This window comes from Zonotrichia albicollis, chromosome 7, assembly GCF_047830755.1.
Source record: "Zonotrichia albicollis isolate bZonAlb1 chromosome 7, bZonAlb1.hap1, whole genome shotgun sequence".
In the NCBI taxonomy this organism is placed as follows: Eukaryota; Metazoa; Chordata; class Aves; order Passeriformes; family Passerellidae; genus Zonotrichia; species Zonotrichia albicollis.
The window spans coordinates 24654643-24678889 of record NC_133825.1 but is presented as its reverse complement, the minus strand read 5'-3'; the positions used below and the strand labels follow the sequence as shown (position 1 = coordinate 24678889).

The following is a 24247-nucleotide window of genomic DNA, read 5'->3' as shown; positions in this document are numbered from 1 at the left end:
CTGACAGAGGATTGTTTCTTCACCATCACGGTGTATCCAAGCCAAATAAAAGGACAATTCAAGGCACACAGGCCTTTTTGGAAACATGCTTGGGTATGCAGTACTTGATTACAGCTAAAGCTTTTAATTACAGCTTTTTATTTTGATGAGACAAGAAGCTTTCCAGCATCACCCAACTCTTTGAATCAGACATGAAGTGCCATGCTTTGTTATGTCACAGCAGCAGCAGGGCAAAGTACTCACAGAGCAACAGCGTGTCCAAGGAGCATGCTCAGGACAGGAGGTGGAGATGGGGTGAAGCCTCATCTCTGTGTTTTCCAGTCACTTGTTATGCTGTCTCCAGGCACTGCAGGGGACATCCAGTCTGACCCTCAGGGCCTTTGTGCAGCCGCTTCCAGCTCCCTGCCCCAGCCCAGGCATGGCCATCCTCTGCACCCCATGGACACTGCTCACCCCACCATTCCCTGTGCCAGCCAGAACACAGAGGGCAGAAAGCCTCCTGCCACTACACAGGTTAGTGCTGCAGAAACCTGCACTCACAAGGCCCACTCAGAGCCAGTTCTCCTGGGGCAGAGGGAACAGGACTTCTGACAATACTAGTTCTTATGTCAAGAGGGAGAGAGGTGCTGGCCTCCCCTGCCTTCTAGCACTATGGAGGAAGCACAAGCAATGCTTCTCAGACCACCCTGCCATGCAGTGCCTCCCCAGAAGCCAAGCACTAGTTCCCAGCAAGAGAAACAGCCCCTGCTGCTCTCTCCCCTCCAGCACTTGCTGTACATCAGACACAGAGCAGCTTGAGGAGGTTCACTTTTATACTCGTAGTCAAAGTACATGGCAGTTGAGATCCTAATTGACAGATAAATGTAAGGGACCAAAAAAATCAATTACTACTTGTGCAAAACCACGGCATGTGCCTTTGGTAAATCTGCAGCTGTTGCTTGCCCACCTTCCTCTAAAAAAAAGGGTAAGTAAATCAGGAATAGCCACTTCAGAACTGAATTATTATCAGCAAGGAGGTGTGAGGTAGGGAATAGCACTGGACAAAGCAGAAAACCAACTGCTTGTTGCAAAAACAGAGATTTCTCATCCAAACACCATCTTGTAATGGTCAAGGAAAAGCATATCTTAGTATTATGGTGAGGGAAAGACTTCTCATCCAAAACAAAGATGTTTACAGGACCCCACAGTTCCCTAATACCAGCATCAAAGCAGGCAGCCCAGGGAGCAGGAGCACCTCTTACTTTTGAAGTCCTTTGATGCTGAATTCTCCTGGTGATCACCCACTGCTCTGTCAGCTGTGGTCTCATGTACACTTCTTCCCTCTTCAAGTATCCCCAAACAACTTTTTCTTGGTCCCTTTTACTTCTGCCTTTCTTGACCTCATAGCTAAGTGGTTTATGCTACTTTCTGTTATCACCACTTGAACAACTCTGTAATGTGACTCCCTGTTTCCAGCCTCCTCCTCACACCTCCAGGTTACCTCACCATCTCCTCCTAACAAACACAGCTGGTACATTTCTCTACCAAAGTCATCTACCAACTCTGCTTTTCAGTTTCATTACTTTTCTCTGATGTATAGACAGAAATAAGTAATTTCTTTTCCTTGTGGTAATGACTCTTGTGTGCATAACTATGGTGCTGTCCACGCCTACTCTACTTACTTACAGCAATTAGACAGTGCCCACAGACTGAGAGATGAGCCTCACCAAGCACACATTGCATTCTGGGATAGGAGAAGCTTCTTGCGTCAAAGAGGTCCCAGTTGAAATAGACAAGTGACAAAAATAGTGGAAGGTAAGCTGGAATTTTTTTTCCTTATAAACTGGGAAGCAAGGTACAGAGTAATGAAATCAGCTGCAGGATCCTTTTATTTGGTAAAGCAAAAAATACATGTTTTCCAGTATTCTCCCCACTTTCCTTTTGGATGCAATGTTTTGAGAGACTACCAGACATCCAGACTGGATGTCCCCTGCAGTCAGAGACAGGTGGGGGCCCTGCAGTTAGAATGTCTTTCCCTCAAAGGCCTCCAGGTTGAAAGCTGTATCCAAGAACCTTCTGAGTGACACCAGATGAGTGTTCTTGTTGCCTGTGGCAGCTGCAGCAGCAGGTTCTCGGCCAACATACCTTCACGACAAAAAGAATTGGGCAGACAATGAGGTGAGAAGAGACACTATTTTGACAATAACAAGCATGAGAACATGCTATTTCATGCATTCAAGTCAGCTTGCCAGGTTTGAATATTTAGTCATCAATCTTTCTTAAATAAAAATCAATCTAAGTTGTACCAAGTAACACCTTCTGGTCTGCTTCCCTCTCTTTCCTCCCACCATTGTTAAGCTGTGTCTTCTCCCCATCCCTCCCAGGGCAGCCAGGTACACTGTCTCATAACTAGGTAACTTGCTTTTAGCAATGAAGACTCACATTCCTTTGACAGCTGCATGGGCAGATCTGAGAGTCAATCATCTAAAATAAATGCAGAAGTGCCTGAACTGAGCTCACAACAGCTGTTTCCTGCAGAAACCTAATATCTGGAATGAAATTCTTAAAATGACAGAATCTTAGACAAAAGAGAGCTGAGTGCTGGGCTAAGTAGCAATAAATACAGATCTAGTTACTGATCTTCTTTTAGATCTACAAGGAGGAGCTATATGTGCATCTTATATTTGAGAAATAATTGTCTACATTTTTCCCTTCTTCACCCAAGAACTCAGACTCAGAGGTTTTGATTTGTGAAGAAGCTGACTTACCCATAAATACCTGAAAACAATCCCAACCAAATTTAAAAGCAAACGCATCAGCCCAGGAGACAGAGCAGTTGTTTAAAGTCTCATACCAGATGGGTCGAGTGCGGTTGACAATAGTGCGGAAACGAGGTCTGACGTAATCGTAATAGCCGCTGTTTTTGTGCTCCTCCTGACACCAGACCAGATCAGCAGTTGGATACTTCTCAAGCTCTTCTTTCAGCAAGTCAAAGGGGAATGGTGAGATCTGGAAAAGGAGGGTTATTATCAAGGCTTTCTCTTATGTGGTATTAGCCCATGGTGAGTCATTACTTTTCCATGGAGAGTGAGTCATGTTTCTCTAATTGATTTAATGCTCAGAGATGAGTACACAAGTATTTTATAGTTGTGTTAGTATGAACAGAAGTGATTGCAGTCCAGACCACCTGCACTCCTATGGCTTTTTTAGTGAAGTATCTGCAGCATGCCCTTAATCAATGAATGATAACATAACTTCAAAGGGCACTATTCACAACATTTAATGCTAGGAGACTGCATATTCAAATTTAAGGTGCTATTATATTGTAATCTTAACTCTTCCAGAACAACATAACAAAGTGATCAAGTTTTCTGGATCTCATTGTCCAGTATGCTGTTGATGTGTTCCTTCTCCACAAGGCCACAAAGGATTAGAATATGTCTTGTAAGATGCTAAGTGCTAGAAAAATGCTGTCACCATCCATTCTAGGAGAGAGCATAGGAACCCCCACCATCCTGTCTTCTGAAGATCAGGAAGCTCACCTGTTCAAGTCTGGTTATAGCTACTTGTTTCTCCAGGTCTTGGTTCTTTCTCTCTTTCACAAGGTCATAGTAGACTTTTCCTGTGCAGAGAATCACGCGCTTGACCTCATGTGGTTCCTCAGCTGCTGGCCCATTCTCAGGAATCACACGTTGGAAACTGGTACCTAGTTGGAGCACAAATTAGAAAAAGTGCCCTCAGTGGACCTGACATTTCAGTTAAGCAGCCCAGGAAACAGCCCTTTAGTCCTTTACTGAGCAAGCAGCAGGTTGCAGTGATTGAAGGGTTCTCCTGCCTCTCTGGTCCTACTTTTCACACTAATAACATGGCTAAAGTGACTTTCAGCAGTTCTGTTTCAAGAAGTTGGAGGATTTCCAATAATCCAGTCTTTCACTACGCTCAATAGACAGAATCATATCAACAGCAGACTGTTTTTCAGCTGTGTGCTGTGCATTACATCTTTAATTTTAAATTGATTGGGCAGCTCAACTTTGCTTCCAGTTTGGGTTTTTATCCAGAGAATCACCTGAACTATTCTCTTTCTTCTTCCCAAGTTTATCTTAACCATGTAACATTCATACAGCTTTACAAATTTCAGAATATTCTATAAAAACAAAACACATATCCGTAATGCAACTAAATCTGGCAACTACAGAAATATTTACCCAAGCACACACATTACTGCTGTATATTTGATTTAAACTTCTGTTGAGAGTTAAAACAGCAATAGCCAAAGCAAGAATTAGCACAGAGCTGAGCCATATGTATAAATGCTAATGTACAAGTACCATTTCAGATGCTTATCTTCACTGCTATCACCTCCCAGGAGTACAATTTGCTTGGGATACTGGAAGAGGGACTTGATGGTCTAAAAGATCTTTTTCTTTGCTCTCCTATATGATTGAGTAGAACTATTTCCACATTAAACAACTGCAGGGTAGCAGACAGCAGCTCAACCTCCTATTCTGAATCAGCACACCCCCTTAGCAGGAGAATAAGCTCCTGTTTGAATCATTTATCTTGGGGACGAAAAGCAACAGCACAAACATATCAAAGAAGAACTGATTTATATCAGAATTATCCTGTCCCACTGAACAGCAGAATTCATCATTAAAAAAGACTGAATCTGTGCTTCATTGGGTCAGCTGGAGTCAATCTTCTTCTCTCTCAGCCTTCTATTAAAAGCAGAGCAAAAAGGGTTAGCTGAGAGTCAGAAACACTTTATTACCTGCTGTCCTCTTCAGCAGAAACATGAAAGTATGCCAAAATTCAATGTTAATTTGGAGTTTGGCCACTACTGAGGTTAGCCTGAAGTAGAGGGGACTCCCAAGACAAAGTGACAAATGCCAAAGGCTACAGAATTTCTAATCTGACCCATTCTACAGAGCTTTTAAACAGTAATAAAACCAGCAAATGCCTTTGCTTGAGAAGCAGATTTTACACACTTACAAAAATAAAATAATACAATATTTAAGCACACTTATACAGTGTAAGTAGCTTTTAAAAAACTGAGCAGTTGCTCTCTTCTGACAGTAGTCAAGACCCTCACTGGAATGGAGATAGACCAGCACACCTATGCCCACATTCTCACTCTGAAGAGTCACTTTAATCCCTCACTCATTACATGTCACTGCATTTCCTGATGCCACTCCAACACAGACTAACCAATGCAAGGCAGGACAAAACCATTGCAGTGTTTGATATTCCCCTTCCAGTCACTGTGTGTCTCTTGGTGCTGATGGCATGCCAACAACAGCTCTGAACTCACTGATCTCACTTTAGATCACTGGTGTGACACAGCAGCCCCAAACCAAGCACTGTAACAAGAACTGGGCACGTTATTCTTCCAAATGGGCCCAGTGTAATTACAACCTATCCCTCAGTCATGGGGGCAGGAGGCATGGGCCATACAAAGAACAATTACATATTTAAATGAACAAAAAAAGGGCAGAGGGGCATAGTAGCCTCTTGAGGGGAAACTCCCTGCAGAGATGGGAATGCACTTACCATTAAGTTTAAGGGTTAAGGTTACAAGATAAACCTGTAAAAATTAAGAACCTATATGTGAAAGACCTATATGTGAAAGCAAAGTTTTCAGCAGAAGTCCCTGCTCGCTCTCACTATGGCAGCTCCACAGAAATTATGCCAAAAGAGAAGACAAACTCTGCAGAGCAGATTCAGAGTCTGACATGCAACTTGGTATAGCTAATTATTTCCCCACAATACTTTGAGGTGACATACCAGATACCATTTCATCAAAACTGGATTTAGCTTCTGGATGCCTCAGCAGTGACTTGGGTGTCAAAACAATCAGCTGTAAGACAGAAATTTTTCCAAGACTCAGGAGCTGCTTTATCTTCATTACACATGCAACATTTGTAACACTGTGCACACAAAACCCACAAACTGAATATTATATAGAATAAATTAGTATGAACAGCAAACACAGTAATTTTTTTCCTGTTTTAAAAGCCATGAAAGTTTCAAAATTATTCAGAAGATTTAGGTAGCCTACTCCTTTTACAGGTTCTCAAAACTCACTGGTTATGTTTTTTCTGACAAGAAAATCAAATCACAGGCTATGAACCAGTAAAACATTTAACAGTTGTATCTTGGGTCTTTGAAGTTCCAGCAATTAGACATGCAGATGATAGTTCTGCAACCTGTAAGCTACATCACTAATATCTCGACAAGCTCATCTGAAGATCTGCATAGCCAGATGGAAGCAAAGCTGAAAATCAAGTTTTAGAGCCATAGTAAATCAGAGCTGAGCTTCTTTCCATCAAACTGGCAACTTCAACCTGTGTTCAGTTAAGGTTTTTCACCAGAAATCCTCATTCTTTTCAGCAGTGTGTCATATGCAAAGGCCACTCCTTGTCTGATGGCTAATTTAGCTGGAATAATCAAGTTCATTCAGGTAACCTTACCGGCTTTCTGAATGGCAGCAAGATTTGCCTTCGGAGGACATGGAAGTAATTGGCTGGAGTGGAACAATTCACCACAATCCAGTTGCAGTCATACAGCTGGGAAACTTCAAAATGCTCAGTGAACTCCTGAGAGAAACATTAAAGGCATTAGAAAAATGTCTGAAAGATCAGATAAAAGGCTTGAAAACCATCCTTCTATTTCTGACTCTCAAACTTCTTTCCTTGAAAATTTTATTTAGCAGCTCTCAGCTGAGATTGTTTTATTGGTTAGGGAACCATCTCTACAAAGCATTGTTTCTGTTTCTATTTCTTCTCAAAAATTTATGCAAATAAACATGGAAAGTTTCCATTAATTAAGAAAAGATGGGAAGTCTTTCCATTAATTAAGAAAAGATGGAAGACTGAGGAGGACTAAGATATCAGCAGGTGGAAGAAACAAAATAGAACTGCTTTGAAAGAACGTTAAACTGTAATTCATTTTTTCAGTGTACAGTTGGTTTTCACTCTCTTTCCCATCTTGTAGAGCTGTGTACTTTATCTGTAGAAGTGAACAGCCAATCTGTGAAAGTCTTAGCCCAATCAAAATTAGAAGTTGCTTATTTTTGTGTTCCTAGCAGCACAATTCAGCTCCATTGCAAAGAGCCAGGCTAGTCTCACTTGACCTCCTTTAGAAATTGGCTGGAGACACCTATTTGCAGTACACACAGCAGTATAAACAAGTGGGATCACTGGGCCCTGAGGAACAGCCATAAAAAGATCATGCTGCCAGAGATTAACTGTATGTGACCTCAGCTTTGTAATGAGCAGCAATGCTGCAGACTTCCATTACCTTTACTGGGATCAAGTTAAAGTTACACCGAGACTTGAAGCTAAATCCTAACCTGCCATACCTAGCAAAAAGGATACTACTAACAGAAAATCTCTGGCATGTGAAAAGCAAGAAAAGGACAAAGCTACTTACTGGATAGGCATCAGAATCATCATTGCTCATCTGCAGAAACCTCTCAGGCCTGGCTGATGAATGCTCTGGACCCTGGTAAAAGTGTCATTTAAAACATGTTAAAGAGCCAAACGAGCAGTTAGACATCAATCTAGATCACTCACTGCATGAGTACCTCCTGTCCCCTCTGCACCAGCTGCACACCTGCCCCCCAGCCAAAGGCATCAACAACAGCAGTGGGAGACAGGACACACCACAGGACAGAATTCCTCATCTTCTCCTTTCAGAGGAGTTTGGGTTTCACTTGTATTTCCAGCTGTTTCTGACAGCTGCAAGTGATTTCTACCCTCAGACTAGCTGCACAATGAAGACCACTGGAAAGGCAGTGGGCCCATGTGGGCACAGCAATCACCCTGCTAATGCAGAGCAAACAGAAGCACGAGGAATGTCAGGAAGAGAAGCACTGTGTGCCTCAGAGAACTGCAGTGACTCACTCTTCGTGTATGCTGAACAGGAGCAAACACAAAGTTAATTGCTGACCACTTTTGCTGTATTAGCAACAAAAGCAGGCACAGGATCTGTCCTACTATTGTTCACTGTTCTGTACAGGGCCAAATACTGAGATGAATGCTTTAGCTAAAATGGATCAAAATACACACACGCATTATCTACTAGACTAACCTATGATTAATTTCTGCCTCCTCAGGAGATATTTTATGTTCTGTCATTACTGAACACTCCCATCCACTGTCTCACTAGCAGTACCCATGGCAATTACTTGAATTGCACAAATGCTGTTAGCTCCATTTTACATTAACCAAAACATGGATGCTGGCCACAGAAATTATCAGAAATAAGGAATGTCGCAGAACCTGTTATTTTTCCTTTTCATGTCCCTGTTTATAAAGGATAAGAGAAAGCTGTGAGGAGTGTGAGAATGCAATGTGCTGTTTTATGTATTGCTATTTCTGACAGCCTTGGCTTGTTCAAGTGACAGGTGCCCTTAGGAAGGGTTTTCATTTCACACAGCTGTTAAGTATTTTAACCCAAAGACAAACTATTACACCTCTTAACTCTCTCTGTGTCTCCTAAGTTAATAGTGTTCATAAAGAGATTTCTTTTTTTTTTATAGCTATCTCTCATAGTAACTTCCTCTATTGAAATCTTAATTCATTAACTCCAAAATCAGTCATTACTATGACAACTGGTGGTCCCCCTTGACTGAACACATCCTCCTTCCTAATTCCAAGTGCAGGATTCCAGATCCATAGGAGGGACTCAAAGGTGATCCAAGGGCTGGAGCACCTCTCCTATGAAGGTAGGCTGAGAGAGTGAGGATGGTTCAGCCTGGGGAAGAAATGGTTCCAGGGAAATATTTTACAGTCCCTCACAGTGCCTAAAGGGGACCTACAATAAAGCTGGAGAGCTACTTTTTACAAGGTCAGGTAGCAATAGGACAAGGGTGAATGGCTTTAGGCTGCAAAAGAGCAAGCATAGGTTTGATACAAGGAAGAAAATCTTTGCTGTGAAGATGGTGAGGCACTGGCACAGGCTGCTCAGAGCAACCTGTGGATACCCTGTCCCTGGAAGCGTTCAGGGCCAGCCTGGATGAGGCTTTGAGCAGTCTCTGGTCTAGTGAAAGTCTCCCTGCCATAGTGAACAGGTTTGAACTACACGGTCTTTACAGTCTTTTCCAACAAAAACCATTCTATGACTCCATGATTCAGTCTGCTTCATGGACTAAGGGAATTCAAAGGAAAAAAACATTCTGTTGGCAACAAAGGTATAACACAAACAGCCTAGAACTGTGCCTTGTATCACTGCTCCTTAGAATTCTGCCTCCACTTTTGAGGTGCCAAATAATCTGGTCACAGACAGGAAAGGACTTGAGAGCAAGGAGCAAAGCTGCACAAAACTGTGGTGCACAGTAGCAGCCCAGTTTATTGTAGCACCTCTGCTGTTCACATCTGTTTGCTGCAAATCAAATCCTGCACTAAGCATGGCACACACAGCACAAAACCCAGTGCTGCACAGGCACACTGCAGTCAGTACATTGGGAACAGAGATGTTACCAGCAAACAATTACAGGAGAGGCAGGTGAGGCTTTCCCATCACTCACACACTGCCCCAGCAACAACCTCAGTCCAGAGCCTCAATGTTCACATCCATCTTCGGTTTCTGTGCTGACACCACCAATCAGACTGCCAGCAACTACTGCGTGGGATGGGGTAGGGTTTATCTCTGCTGTGACCACCTATCCAGTGAGACCTATACTGAATCCATTAGCTACTTTCAGAGGAGTCCCCAAGGAGCCCTTGGGCTGCAGAGTCTTTCAATCACAGCCAACTTGCCTGTGAATGCGTGACCTAGAGGTGAAGGGATCCATATCCCATTAAGAATCCTTCCCCAAATCATCTTGTCCCCAACACTGTAGTTATACAGACTAGTCCTCCTGTAATGAAAAGGTCCTCTGGGAAGAGAAAAAGATTTCAGCAGCCTGGTGGGATTCTGAAATATTCCAAAAGCAGCTGACACTAGTAGCAAAATAAGCATGTTTCAGAAGACCTGTGCAAACCATCTCTGCCAAGTGGCTATGGGAAAAAAAAGATTAAATGTATTCTAAGTAGCAGAGAACCAGCCCCTTAAGCTGAGTGCTTCCCTGCAGAGGACCACACCTCCTGCTGAGGGCTCATTCAGGTTGTCCCCTCAGGATACAGTTAAAAAAATTAATTTATCAAAACGCTTGTGAACAGCATCAGACCCATTATTCTTTAGGCACAATGGATGTGGAAAACCATTCATAAGATATGAATGCACCCCAGTGTATCAGGACAGGATCATAATTGAATGGAAATAAACGAAATTGTTTGTGAGAATAGAAATGACACAGTTTGTGGTGAAAAGGTCTAAAGCATTTAAACAGATGGAGATTGCCACTGTGGCACATACTATGCATTTTTAAATAGGAAACTAGAAACATACATGCAACAATTCACAAAGGCTAATGTATTTGAAAAGGAGAAAATTAACCTTGCCTGACATGATGCTCATGTAAACTTAAAAAGAATTTAAAATATTTGAAGAACAATTCTGCTGCTGATATGAACTTCATGTAGCTTTATACACAGGGTGTGCCCACACCCTTTCTCTCTAAGACATTGCCTAGTTCCTCCTACTAGCCCCCAAAGAAGAGAGTCAACAGCTAGTAGAAATATCTTCCTTTCCAGAAAGATGAAGATTTCTTATTATATCAAAATTGACCAAGGTCAATGATTTTTTAAGACATTTTAAAGTTGTTTTATATCATTTCATAGCAAGAGAATTTAGTGCAAAGTTTACAGAAATATACTTTATGCAAAACAAAACCAAGCAAGCACTCTCAGACATGATTTTTTTCTTATTGTACACTGAGAACACAGCTTTCTGGGGAAAGAAGGCAGTGTCTATGGGAAAGTTACCAAAGAAGAGAGAAAAAAAAGGAAAAAAAAATGGGGGAAGTGGTACATGCCACTAACAAGGACACAAAGCTAAGAGCTCAGAAATATCTCTCAGAGTTTTCTGGTTTTCACCAGTCAATCTATCTGAATTCTTATAGCACTGAGGCAGCCCCACATGCCTAACAGTGCCTTCCCCCCTGGGATCTCCATCCCCGTTGTCTTTTCCAGCTGCAGCGAGGGCAGCACAGCCAGCCCTCCCCTGGGCCCGCGCTCACCATTCCCTCCATGCCGTGCGGCAGCAGCAGCACGATCCCGTTGTGCCGAACCCACTTGGCCTGGCCGGAGCTGATGAACTGGTCGATGATGCACTGGGCCGTGTTGTGGAAGTCCCCAAACTGGGCCTCCCAGCACACCAGCGCGTTGGGACTCGCCATAGCAAAGCCAAGCTCAAAACCTGACAAGCAAACAGGCGGGAGAAATGGAAAATCAACAGATTTCCTGAAAATTCTGTTCATTCCTCGCTAAAAATATAACAAACCCAAAATTACAGCATGAAACGGATTTTTGGGGCCCCATTCTAAATAATGCAGTTTTCAACAGTAGCTTCTCCAAGCCTGACTTCAATCCTTCAAGCTTTTCCTCAAACACTTCAATGGCACAGGAGTTTTTAAAGAAATTAAACCCCCTCCCTCCTCTCCAATTTTAATATGTTTCCCTAAAAGCTCACTACTATCTTCTCCTGTAAAAATGCACCTACAGCCCAGTTAAAGACTTATTTATTAATTGTAATATTTCCATACATTATCATCTGCATTTGAGAGAAAGAAAGACAATTACTGGTGACATCAATTTTCATTCTACAGACATGATCCTAGTCTTCAGATCTTCCTAAAAATGTGAATATAACAGCTGCATGGCAAACACATCTGGGACTTGGATTAAAAAAATCCTTTCTGAGGCAGGGCTAAGGACCTCTAGGTTTCTGCTTCAGTGTTAAAGTATTTGATCTCTGTATTTTCCTTTGACCCTTTGATATAGCAGAGCCTGGAGTGCTGAATGAATACCTGTACTCAGATTCTTCACCTATAGTTTGGAGTGATTATAACCAAAAAGTTTAAAGCTCTCAGTAAAAAGCAGAGCTATATATCAGTGCTCTGGGTGTAGAGGTTCTGAGTGAGGCAAAACTGATTCAACACACACAGAGAATAAATATGTAATTAACAGATACATTTCATGTTGAAGCTCTACACAGAATATAATGATCTGGTTTCAAATACAGAATTCCAATATGGGAGTACTCTCATTGAAGCTTACCCCAGTAGATCAACTAACTTTTGGGTCTTCATAGTCTACTCCTTGGTAATTCCACCTCAGTTTTTCATTTACCACCCCTATGGCAAGAAATCTTTGAGTCACTTGGCTTTTGGACTACTGATCTCTGAACAGTCCATCCATGACTCCAGCAGATGCCCATGGTCCCACCAAAAGGCAACTGATACCTTAGAGGCCAAAAAAAGACTGCAAAGTCAGACAGACTGCCCTTTGTCTGTGAGTGCCCATGATGGGTCATTACCAAAGAGAATGACTTTTTCTGGCCTTGCCTTTGGTCTGACTGCCTGAACAGCCATTCCTTCAGCCTTTCCTCCATCTCTGGCCTCCTTGTTTGTGTAATTCCATGGTTCTTAACACAATGAAAACAAGGGAAAAATTTACACAACTCCGTCAATCATATTCCCAAAGGTATCTGAAAAATAGATTTCCCTAGATAGGCTTGAATCCCATTCTAATTTTACACAAGCATTAAGAGACCATTTCTACTGATTGGGTGACATGGTTGAGAAAATATGCAATATGTTCAAGACTTATCTGTGCATATGCTGCTCTCTGTAAGGGTGGGGTAATCTTGCTTTTAGAGAAGCACAAACTGAGGTCTTGACCACTCAAGAGTTATCAATAATCAAACAGTGCTTTTCAAAGAGTGTGGAGCTCAGTGCATACTTAAAATTTGGTCCCAGCACACATATAATTCTACCTCATGTATGAAAGATCACCTCTAATATTCACATGGAAAAAGAAATATAATTTCTCATTTCCTATCTTGTTGACAACTTCACACTAATCTCTACAGGGTAAAAATGTTCTAGGTGAAGCTGCATCAAAAAATGTGATCTTAACACAGATAGCATTTGCAAGCTTTCTGACAGCTATAAAATTGTCTAGGAAAACATATCCAAAGGTAATCTATACATTCTGATTAGTATTTTGAGAAAAATGTTGCTGAGACTACTATTTCATGGCACATTTGTCTGTGGTATACACATCTTTGGTATACCAGAACTCAGTTTTCCACCAGGGAAATGACAATGAGAGTTACTAAATTAAAACTATTCCAATCATAATTGTAGCAGTGAAATAGCTTTAACTCTTGACAGATTAAGGAGTCTGTGAAGAATTACTACTACTACCTTCATGGGGAGAAAATTGCTTAAAGAACAAGATCTGAACTGCTAAATTAAAAAAAAAAAGTCCTGGTGGAGAGAGATCTAGACAGAGGCAAGGTAAACAGCCCAAGAGAGGGTGAGGTGTTCTCTTGAAAAGGAATTGTTTGGGCATCAGAGCCAAGATCAGGGAAGGTGACCTGAAGCAGAAAGTCTCCACCATTCTCGAGATAGGACATGAACTGCAGGGGAGCAAGCTCCTACTCAAGTCCCTCATGAGAACTGAGCATTTCTTTGAAATCCTGTGCAAATATTGTGGGTTTAAAGGATTAACTCTAACACAGCTAAAAACAGAGAACAGGTTGAAGCTGTGAGGAAATCCAAATCCAGGCAGTGAAATAACTTTCAAAGAATGTCAGGTAAGGAATCTGCACACCCAAAGGGTGTTGGAGAGCAACCAGCCAGCTCCAAACAGCAGGCAGCTGCTCAGGGCTCAGAGCACACCAGGGCACAGGGAACCAGGAACCAGCACAGCAGTTTGGAAAACTTCTGCACCGAGGAGACAGAGGGAAGAAAAATACACAACACTTGATTAAGGCTGCAAAGCTAATGTTTCAATTGCTGGAGTTCATTATGGTCCCTAGATGACAGACCTAGCAGAAATGCTTGCTTCTATTAGTCCAGTGCCTGCTGTGCTCCCTCACTGTTCTTCTGCCACTCTGGCACAGAAAGAAGTGTTGCCAAGCCAAGTGGCAGCTTACACAGCATACTGTGCTGTGTTTTTCCCTACAGCACTTTGATGATTGTCATAAGAATAGCTGGTTTTCAATTAATGTAAGTAAGGCAACAGCCATAACTTAATTCAATATGATTTTAAAGTGACTTAGGGCTTGAATGTTAACTAATGGTTAAAAGGGATTATCAGCACAAGATTTTTATGCCAGAACGAAGAAAGGTTCAAAGACAGACTTTTGCTATCTTTAACAGAAATTCTAAGCACAGGGATATGCATCACTTCACAGATCCAAACACAGCTCAGGACAAAGTGAAGTTAGTACCCATCTGGTGGCTGACTCTATTGAACAGGGAGACTGATGCCTTCTCAGAACTCCATGCAGATGCCATTGATTACTAAAGTCTGTCCTAGTTACTAACACAATTTCTGACAGGTATTTCTATTTGTTACCCCTTACTTTAAAAATACATTGTTCTGACTGAGCAGTAATACAACATATTCCATCCTAGGAGTATACTGCAAAAAAAAAAATTACATTAATACCTCTCTTCTTCCTTTCATCTTTTGCTTAAAATTTGACTTTTTCCCTTGAAAAAACTGTACTTCAAGTCTCATGGTTCAGGAATTTCCTGAACTACACACAATTCCAAGCCTACCTTGCCTTGAAAGGTCCCAGTATGGAATGCCCCAGCCCAAGATCTCTCAAAGGCAGTACTGAATCTGACAAAGACCCCACCTCTTGGATAGAGACTCAACACTACACAAGTCATTCTGAGGGCTGTAAAGAAAGACAAGAAATCCTTTCAAGTATTTAAAAAATGCTGAAGAGCTAGAATAGAGCATCTGTAATTTACTTTTGTTTTTGTCCTCTATCCTAATCAGCAAGTAAGTTCAGACAAACATCTTTTGCTTACATGACTTCTCACAGCCATCACTTAGACTTCCAGATATTCAGTTTCAGTACAAGGGAAAAATAAGCAAAGCAAGTGGATGCACGACTAAATTATCATAATCTGGGTATAACTAAAAATAGTAGACATAGGATGTCAAACAAAATTATCAGAGGTTGTTAAATACTCTAAATTATCAGAGATTGTTAAGTACTCTGATTTAATGCCCAGCTTACACCCACTCCACAGTTTCCTGTAGGCAAAACATAAGCAGTTGTCTGAACTACAACTGACTTTGTTTTCTTTCTAAGTGAAATGAGTCTTGCCAGAGTATCATTTTAATGGAGCAGTGGCTCCCCAGGTGTTCCTAAATACCTTGACTATAACTTGGTGCAAAACTCACAGCTCTGAGCAGATACCAGATCTTGGCTTATATACCTGCCAAGGAAATAATCTGTAGTTATATCATGCTGGGCTGTTTAATCCATTTTTATTTAGCTCTCCCTCACAGAAACTAAGGAAATACCTAAAATGCTTCTGAGATGCTGCATGTTAACACAGTCATAAACAAATTTCTAACACTTCTTCACCATTTTTCCCCCTTTCTATTATCTCTCAACTCTCCCTACAGCCACCAAACACTTCAGTGCACTAATTCTAAACTGCTTCTTTTAACAGAATTAGATAGTGGAAACAGCAGTTAAAGAAAATAAAGTGTTCAGGGGTTTTAGTTCTCCTGAAGAACCAATTCCATGAACTGCAAGCCATCACTTATTCTTCTATGTATCAAAAAAGAGACCCAGTGATGTTACCAGCCAAATAAATATAAAATCTGATAGCTCTTCTTTGACTCAGAGTCTTAACTAGAAGAGACATGTTCACACACTGCTGCTTATCCCAAAAATGTCTCTCTATGGAGGCAATACACAACAGTAAACATGTGGGGAAAGGTCAATAAACAAAAGCCAGCAAGAGAAAGAAAACTTCATTATAAAATCACTTCAACACAGAACATGGCATTTTTAGTTTGAAAAAACCCCAACCCAACAAACACACAAAAAGCCACATCACTTATCAACTATTTGTACAAATTTAATCTCCGTTACTGTTAGAAAGCATCTCAGACATAAGGGATTTAAATTCTTGAAAATTACAAGTATCAATATTATTAGTTTTGGAGAACCTGTCGCCTCATCTGCTGAAGCAGAAGTGCACAGAAATGGTATTCTTGTTTTCAGCATACAAACAAGACCCTATTTTACCCTACTGCTTGTATTCAATGAATTTTATTAAATCAACTTTCACCTATCTTTTGCTGGGTAAGGTGGAAGGGCAATAGTGAGCAGGATGAGATGGAGAGAGAGAGAGAGCCCACTTGGTTAGTTCTGTAAAGAATGCAATTGGGATAGAATTGCCTTCACACCATATCAACACTAGGCTTCCTTTGAGGTGTTATTTTTTCAACAAAATCAGATTTCAACCATATCCAGACATTTGTCACTTCTTTTGTGAAGTGAAGAAGTGACAAATGTCTGGATATGGTTTTGGAATATAAAAAAACCAAATCCAGAAACCTGTGACCCACTTACCCACAAGTTTTGCAGCAACAGTGTAAACAGGCTCAAATTAAGAAACCCCAGAAGACACGGAGAAACAACAGGAAATTGGAAACAATCATTCTCTGAAATTAAGTTCTTGACTTTTATCTATGCCAATTATTTTTCTCCTGTTTATACACATCCTTGCTTGCACTCTCCTATTTAGAGTTCACCATTACATGTACACAATACAAAAAATGTGATTCTGTTCACACCAATTCTGCCACAGAGCTAGCAAAAATACCTAAAAAGTCTGATCTTCAGCCCATGCTCCAACTGTACAGCTTTATACCACTTTAATTTTAATATTATTAGCAATGGGCAATATGTAGCATTGCAAAAATGACTAAGTAACCAAATATTTCTGAACTTAGAAACAAGCAGCTATCAACTACTACCTTTATCTACTACAATGTTTCAAGTTCTTCCTTCACACAATATTTTATTATCCATAGAATCAGTAACACTTTTGATAAATTATTAGATGTATTTGTTTTGTGCTCCACATTCCTCTTGCCACCCTCATCATGTCAGAGTAAGGTTATCCATTCTCTGTGGCTGAAGGTAAAATAATTCACTATGATTAATGCTATCACTAAAAAGAATTTTTTTTCTTGAAATAGCACATTCAGAATAGCAGTTCAGATAAGGCCAGGATGGATTTTTTTTATATATCTATGACAAAGTGTCTCTGGTTTTCTTGTCAGTTCCTCTTAAGAAAGCATCAGGTGCACATTCCAGCACTGCCAAGATCAACAATAGCAGATGGATGCTTTTAACTGAATCCCAAAACTGTAAAATGTGGGGATGCTTGTTTAAGGATGGCAGAACCTGAGAGGAAGAGCTTTGATACCTGTTTCATACATGACCATTTCACAGCTTTTTTCCCCCCATTCTTGTCCTTGCTGAGCTCTGCTTGCTGTCCAGCAGCCCCAGCAAACCCCGGGCAGATGGAGACGTACCCAGGACCCCGTACTCAGAGAGGGAGCTGTTGCACACGGTGTAGGGGGCCTGCTGCTCCCACAGGTGGTTCATGGGAACACAAATTCTCTTGTCAACATCTTGATCATGAAGCACATGGTGACGGTGGCTGCAAAGAGATGTTGGAAGAGATTTATTAGCCAAGAATCATTTAGGGCTTTAACAGAGCTATTTTCAAAGCTAAAGCAGCAAAATTGAGGTCTGGAAAGCAACCAAGCACCATGGTCATCTCTGCTACACACAACACCCTGGTCTGGTTGAAGCCATGGGAAATGCAATCACATGTCTAAATACAATTGCTGCGCTGTAAGGACTTTTACTGACTGACTTTTCACTGACCACGGACTTTTACTGACTACTGCAGCTTCTCAAGCACTCACAGAAACTGAAAATACCTCATCGCTAGTAGAACTGGGAGAAAGACTAAAGAATGGGGAAGTTTTTACTATAAAATAGAATTATTAAAGAAATTCAAAGGAACAAAATTGTTATTAAAAACATTTCCTTCTGCCTTCCTAACAAATTCTAATATTTTCCTTGAAATAATTGTTGTTTGTCTTTGGAAAAAAAAATGTGATCTTCAGCATTGGAACTTGAAGGAGTTGTATCCTCTTTCCTGCTATTTCCACTCACATGCACCATTTACTGTTCTCTAGAACACCATTAATCAGCATTAAAATAGGGCACCAAGGAATACTACCAAAACAGAGATGACTGAAGTAATTGCTGCAATCCATTAACTCTCTGAGCAGACTGAGTGAAACACAGCAACATGTCCAGCTTTACAACCACCAACATCAGGCCAGTTATTGTACTGCTAACAATACTGTGTGCTGTAGAGCTGCCAACACTGAAGTCTGAATCTTTTTGCACTTCCCTTTGCTATAATGAATACTAGCAAAAGAGCTCTCAAATGCATCTAGAACTCAACAATGAAGAGCCAGAAAAAGACTGAACCCTTCAAGAGCAGCACAGGGATGGAAGTAGAGAATAAAGAGGAAATTCACACACCAGGCAGCTGTTTGGCAGAAATCATTTTTGCCACTGTAATTTTGATTTTATCATTAAGCCAGTGACAGAAAACCTAGCTGTTAAGCTTCTTGAGTACAAAGCTTTGTGTTTCCCTAGCAAGAGGTGATTAAGATGAGCACAGATGGCCAGCCAGAAATATACAGCCATACAATTTGCACACCTACAATTGTCAGATTTACTGACAACCCCCTTCCCTCCCTCCTCAACAGTTATCAACAAGAGAAGAAGGGGTCTGGTGCTTCTGTCAGCAGCTTTATCTAGCTTCTACCTATTGATAGTGTTGAGGACTGAAACAGGAAGAAAAGAACCCATCACATGGAATATTGAAGGAAAGAACTATTTTCTAGACATCACTTTAGAAGTTCCAAAATAGTGAAAGCACCCCATCGTGTTGTTTCATTATGGCAGCACAGTACATTCAGTTCTTTCCAAACTCTAGCCAATGCTATACCAGAGAAGGCAGGCACCAAAATTTATTTCTCGCTTCTACAAGCACTCACAATGCAGCACAGTGCAGCATTTACCCCAGGAATTGGCATTACTTCAATGGTTTCAATTAAATACATCATTAACATTTTACTCTACAGAGAATCAGGTAAGGCAGCAAACTGTACATATTTTACCAAGTGATGAGACCTGCCTTCATACAGTCCCACAGGCATTCAAAGTCTCAGTACACTTTAAAAGCCTCACCAACTGGCAACATGTTTGTGCACAGGGTACACATGTTCCAACGAGCCACCACTGGAATTTAAGAGACTCAGGATCTGCTGCAGCAAGTATCCTCTCTTACTTCCCAGCAATTAGATGGAATGCAACTGCATTTCTTGTTAGAAAGCAGAGGGAAAGATACCATTTCTGCTTTTCAGCAAGAGAAGGTAGAAAGTGTCTAAAAATGCTTGTTCTGGCTTAAATATTATACTTTAAAATGCTGCTTACAGATTGTGGTGGTTTGACCAGGAAGGAGTGGGAATTCTGGGAAGCTGTGGTCAAACCAATGAAAGTTTTGGGTTTGAGACTGGCACCTAGTGTAGCCAGTGGGGTTTGGACACACCTCCGAGAATACACAGGGGTTAAAAGCAGGGCACTGCCCTTGGCACGCTCTCTTTGGGACATCGCGGCGAAGAGGTCAGATCTCTTCCCCCGTCCAGCCTTGCTGCTGGGCGGGGGAGGGGCAGCCACGTGGTAGGCCCGGGGCCTGGACAGAGATGGGAGGTGAGGGGCCTTCAAGGATGGAAGGGTGGAGGAGCCCCAAGAGACATCGAGACATCGGGCAGCCAGCCCCCCCCCCCCCCCCCCCCCCCTTCTCCTCAGGAGGGAGAGAGAGGGAGAGTCGGCGGTGATAGCAGCCGGCCCAGGAGGAGAAAGGGGGGGAAGGGCGCAGCCCAGCCGGCCGCAGCAGCAGCAGCACGTGTGGGAGTATTATCGTTCTGAGATAGATAAAGACTGAAAACTTTTAACCCTTTCTTTCATGATTGGGGCCTTGCAAAAATGCTAATCCTCCTCGAAGCTGAATAAGAAGGGAGATAAGAGATGAGATGAGACAAGGACCTGGCCCGAAGAACGTAGAGATGATTGGATGGGGAGAGATGATTTGGAGTGGCCTTTTGGCTGGACTTTTCTTGTGGCTATGGACTCAGTTGTTCCTGTGACACAGACTGCATTTAGGGGGAGGCAGTGCCTCAAAACCAGGAGGGTTCATTCGTGAGGACCCCCCGGCCCCAGGGGGTTGGAAAAATATGGGGGGGACAGATGTCCCAAAGCAGAGACTGTGCCTTTTTGGAGTGAGACAAGGCATCCTTGAAAGACAACCCTAAAAGCAGCTCTGGCCATGCGTCAGTGGTGAGAGCACTGGGCATGGAAGGAAGATGTCACAAGCGGCAAAAGGACTTTTTTTTCCGGGCAGTGCCGAAGTGACAAGGAAGCACACGAGGTTTCAGTGTGTTTCCAGGAGAAGCCTATGGAACAAGAAGGACTCCTTTCCTCTTCATGAACTGCAGTTTGAGTATACGAAAGTGTGGGGCCAAGGCTGGGCAGTTGGGTGTTTTGGGAGAATGTATCGGATTGGGAAAGTCAGGGAGTGGGGAGGAGGAAAGTTTTTTTTTGTAAGGTTTTCAATTTCTTTTTCCTTTTCTTTATAGTCTTTCCCTATTTTCCTGTAGTTTAAGTAATAAAGTGTTCTTTATGTTTAAGTTAGAGCCTGTTTTGCTTATTCCTGGTCACATCTCACAGCAGACACCAGGGTGAGGCATTTTCATGGGGGGGCACTGGCTCTGTGCCAGGCTCAAACCATGACACAGATATACAGGAAATTTGATTATTATTGACTGCATGAACCTACAGCATTCAGATTAATGCTGAAGAAAGAGCCCCAACTTCCCCCTCCCTGCACAAGACCATATTTTTTAAACAAATGCTAAGCTGTTTCTTTAAGTGTGGGATTTCAAGAGTTTTAACACCATTTAAGAGCTATCTCAGCACTGACCTGAAAGTACCTCTCTCCACATCCTGGCCACTCAGTCGGACGTGGATCCCCTCTTTGAGGACAGAGCCAAAAGCCATGTACTCTGCTAGGGCCCAGTCAACAAGCCTGTTCTCCGTCATCTCTGCGCGCGCTTTCAAAATCCGAGAGAGTCCTTTGGAACAAAGATCAGGAATGAATGGATCTATGTCAGAGAGATTCTCTGTTCACATTGCACTCACCATTCTCCTTCCTCATTGCCTAGACTAAGCACAGATACCAAATCAGGTCTACAAACTGTTTTACTAGAACTGAACTGCTGGCAAAATAAAACAACTTGCCTCCCGAGCAAACAGCTGTGTAATGTTCAGACCCTCTGTTTGAAGAAGTAACGTTGACTGTGTCAGAAACTACTGAGGACAACTAAAACAAAGACCCATGGTGAATTTCTTCTTCCTCAAGATTTATTTTCACATCTCCAACACCAAGTACTCTTTTATAAGAGATTGAAAATAGCAGCTTGGTTTCTGAATTTTTGTCTTCCTTCCTTTCCTCATTTTTTCTTGGCATTTGTCTTATTGCACTTCTGGATAAGTTATACAGTGAAACGGGCTGGACTGATCAATACTATGAATATCATATAAATAGAAAAACTGTAGCAGCTGCCAATGGATTGACTTTTCAGTGAAGATTTTATAACCTCGTGAGCCAAAACACAAGTTACAACACTGTCACTTCCAAAGGGAACAAAACTTCACAGCTGCACACAAGTGCTTCCAGCTTTGAGGCCACAGATCTCCTGTATTCACTGGCAATTGACACCATCTTATTTTCACATCTGCACTGATGATTTTGGTAAGCTGTCCCATATGTTATTTTCCCGTATTTCCTTTTCCTTACTATCCACAATTTTACAGAAAAACACCCCTCCTTCTTTCCACATAAAACTCTCATTGAAATTGCTTCATTTTGAGTAAAAAAATCTTGAAAGTTTTCCCTTTAGAATATACTAAACATTTTATTAAAAAAAATAATCTTCCCTTTTTTTTGCAAGACTGTATGATAATAAGCATTTTCATTCTAGTGAAAGGACAAAGTACATCGAATCTCTGTTTCTCTTCCCTTCTGTTTCTCCAAAAATTCTCTCTCACAGCCTTTTAAACTGCATAAAGAACCTAGCATACCATAATTGTTTTGAACCATAAATCTACCTTATATACTGGCAACTGTTCCCTAGTGTCAATGGTTAATCAACTTACTAACAAGAGACCAATTTACCTTTTAAATAGAATGTCTAATACTAAATTCTATTGGGCAACTACAGTTTTTAATTTATCAGTGTCACAACAAAGTGCACAAATGTGTAGAAGAGTTAAATTTATCCATTAATTGTATCTGCTCAACAAGCCTGTAATTAATAACTGGGAATGCCCAACCATCATTACTTGTGTTTCATTTCCCAAAGGAACAGAAACACATAGAATGTTTACAGAAGACAAACTTCATTCTTTGATGGATAACTCCAGAGAGGATTAGCTTTCTCTGTTTAAAGATTTTAAAGAGAAAAAAATCTCTTTATTACTTATCCTTAGTATGTATACTACAAGTCAACAAAAGCAAAAACATTCCTAAACAAAGGGTGTCCATGCTTCTCCATGGAATCAGCAGGTTATTGTTCCCAATAGTTGCTAGATTTCAACCTGCCCATAAAATAAAACTATCTCAGAACTCTGACACAGTGCTGGGGCTCCCCAGTGACACAGGCACTTACTGTAATAGATTGCCAAAGAGAGGACTGAATCTTTTCACAACAAAAGCTAAGACATTTTGGGGAAAAAAGAGAGGACTTGAAGAATGAAAGAAGTTATTAACTTAAGGTTGCAAAGAGATTTCTACCTCCCTCAGAGGAAAATCTATTTTAATGAGGTATGAAACAGAAGTGGTGTGATACTGAAAGAATATTATGCTGAGAGCAAGCAGCAGGAACTTAAATGTCACATTCTCCTCCCCCAAGGAGTGGAAGAGTCAAAGTAAAAAGCATCACAGGCATTTTCCTCTTTGAGAAATGGCCCAAGAACAACTTCTGTGCAGAAATACAAAAGTGGAGCAGGACACCGAGCTAGGAGGAGACACAGAGCCTTCAGCTGACCCGAGTGTATTTTGAAGTCCTCCACGGGCACTGAGCTGGCGACGTTGCCGATGTGAGTGAGCAGCTCCTCCGAGATGCCGGTCGGGGGACAGGACATGCTCTTGGGCTCCCCGTCCGGGTTAAAGAAACCTGCAAGGACAACGTTGGGGACATGCTCAGGGACTGCTTAGGAGATGGGGACGTTACCTACAACTTACTCAACAGCTCAAGTGACATGCTAAGCAGCAGACCAAGCCTAGTTCTTCCCCTTTTGCTGGGAAGCAGTAATTTTGATTGCATGACAACAGAAGCTGATCTTACAGGCGCACAATGATCTATTTTATTTCTGCTTTCACTCCCTGTGAAGTCCAGCTATGTGGGCAGAGGCTGCCAATAAAAGGCATATGGCACCTCAATCCCTCAAATAAAAATAAATAAATGAATAACTAACATGAGACATACTCCTTCTTCCTGACAGCCCAGACAGTTAACAGTACAGGCAAACCACTTCTCTGCTAAACTGGAAAATGGCTTTTTCAAAGTCACAGCTTACTTTGCACATTTTTTAACAAAAGCATTTATTTTAAGTTGATCTGACAGAATGCTATATTTACTATTAACAGGGGCAAATCAAAGGTGGCATATTCCATTTTAAAGGAATTTTGTCTGATAAAATCTATTTAAATTCTAGATTTTGGACTCAAAATAAAAGCACATTCGGGTAACACTACAGTAAGTGAAAAGAAAACTGCTTACCAGGCCAAGGTGAATCCAGCCAGTGCTTGATATGAAGGATCTTATTATCCTTAGATCTAGTATATGCTTCTTCACATATTTTGTCATACTTTGCAATTTCTTCCTGTAGTTTTAAAATGGATAAATATAACACCCTCATATCTTACAGATGACACCTCTCATTCAGCATGACAATACCAGCTATTTAACTCCATGAGAAAATTTAGTTACAATAATACAAAGAAATAAAATTAATTTTATGTAGCATCAAACTGCATTCTAGAAACATGCTTACACATCACTCTAAATAAATCATTTCATTGGACAGGTGTTACAGAGGAGTGTACCAAGAGCTCAAGCTGCAAGAATTGCTCTTGAATGAGACAACAAATGAAATACTAAATATAATTTATAGTCATACTTCT

At 41.3% G+C, this 24247-nt stretch overlaps 1 protein-coding gene across 2 annotated transcripts in view; it reads right to left on the bottom strand.

Moving 5' to 3' along the window:
- Positions 1 to 1850: 1850 nt before the first annotated feature.
- OGDHL (oxoglutarate dehydrogenase L) overlaps positions 1851 to 24247 on the bottom strand; it is a 49553-nt gene continuing 27156 nt past the window's right edge. For both annotated transcript variants that reach the window (XM_074544704.1, XM_074544705.1), the window contains 11 exons: positions 23844 to 23946; positions 23109 to 23237; positions 20984 to 21134; positions 17448 to 17575; positions 11099 to 11277; positions 7408 to 7479; positions 6447 to 6572; positions 5761 to 5833; positions 3522 to 3685; positions 2834 to 2988; positions 1851 to 2124 (listed from right to left, as the gene is read on the bottom strand). In XM_074544704.1, coding sequence (XP_074400805.1) covers positions 2001 to 2124; positions 2834 to 2988; positions 3522 to 3685; positions 5761 to 5833; positions 6447 to 6572; positions 7408 to 7479; positions 11099 to 11277; positions 17448 to 17575; positions 20984 to 21134; positions 23109 to 23237; positions 23844 to 23946 — 1404 coding nt within the window. In that variant the 3' untranslated portion in view covers positions 1851 to 2000. The remainder of the gene's footprint in view (positions 2125 to 2833; positions 2989 to 3521; positions 3686 to 5760; positions 5834 to 6446; positions 6573 to 7407; positions 7480 to 11098; positions 11278 to 17447; positions 17576 to 20983; positions 21135 to 23108; positions 23238 to 23843; positions 23947 to 24247) is intronic.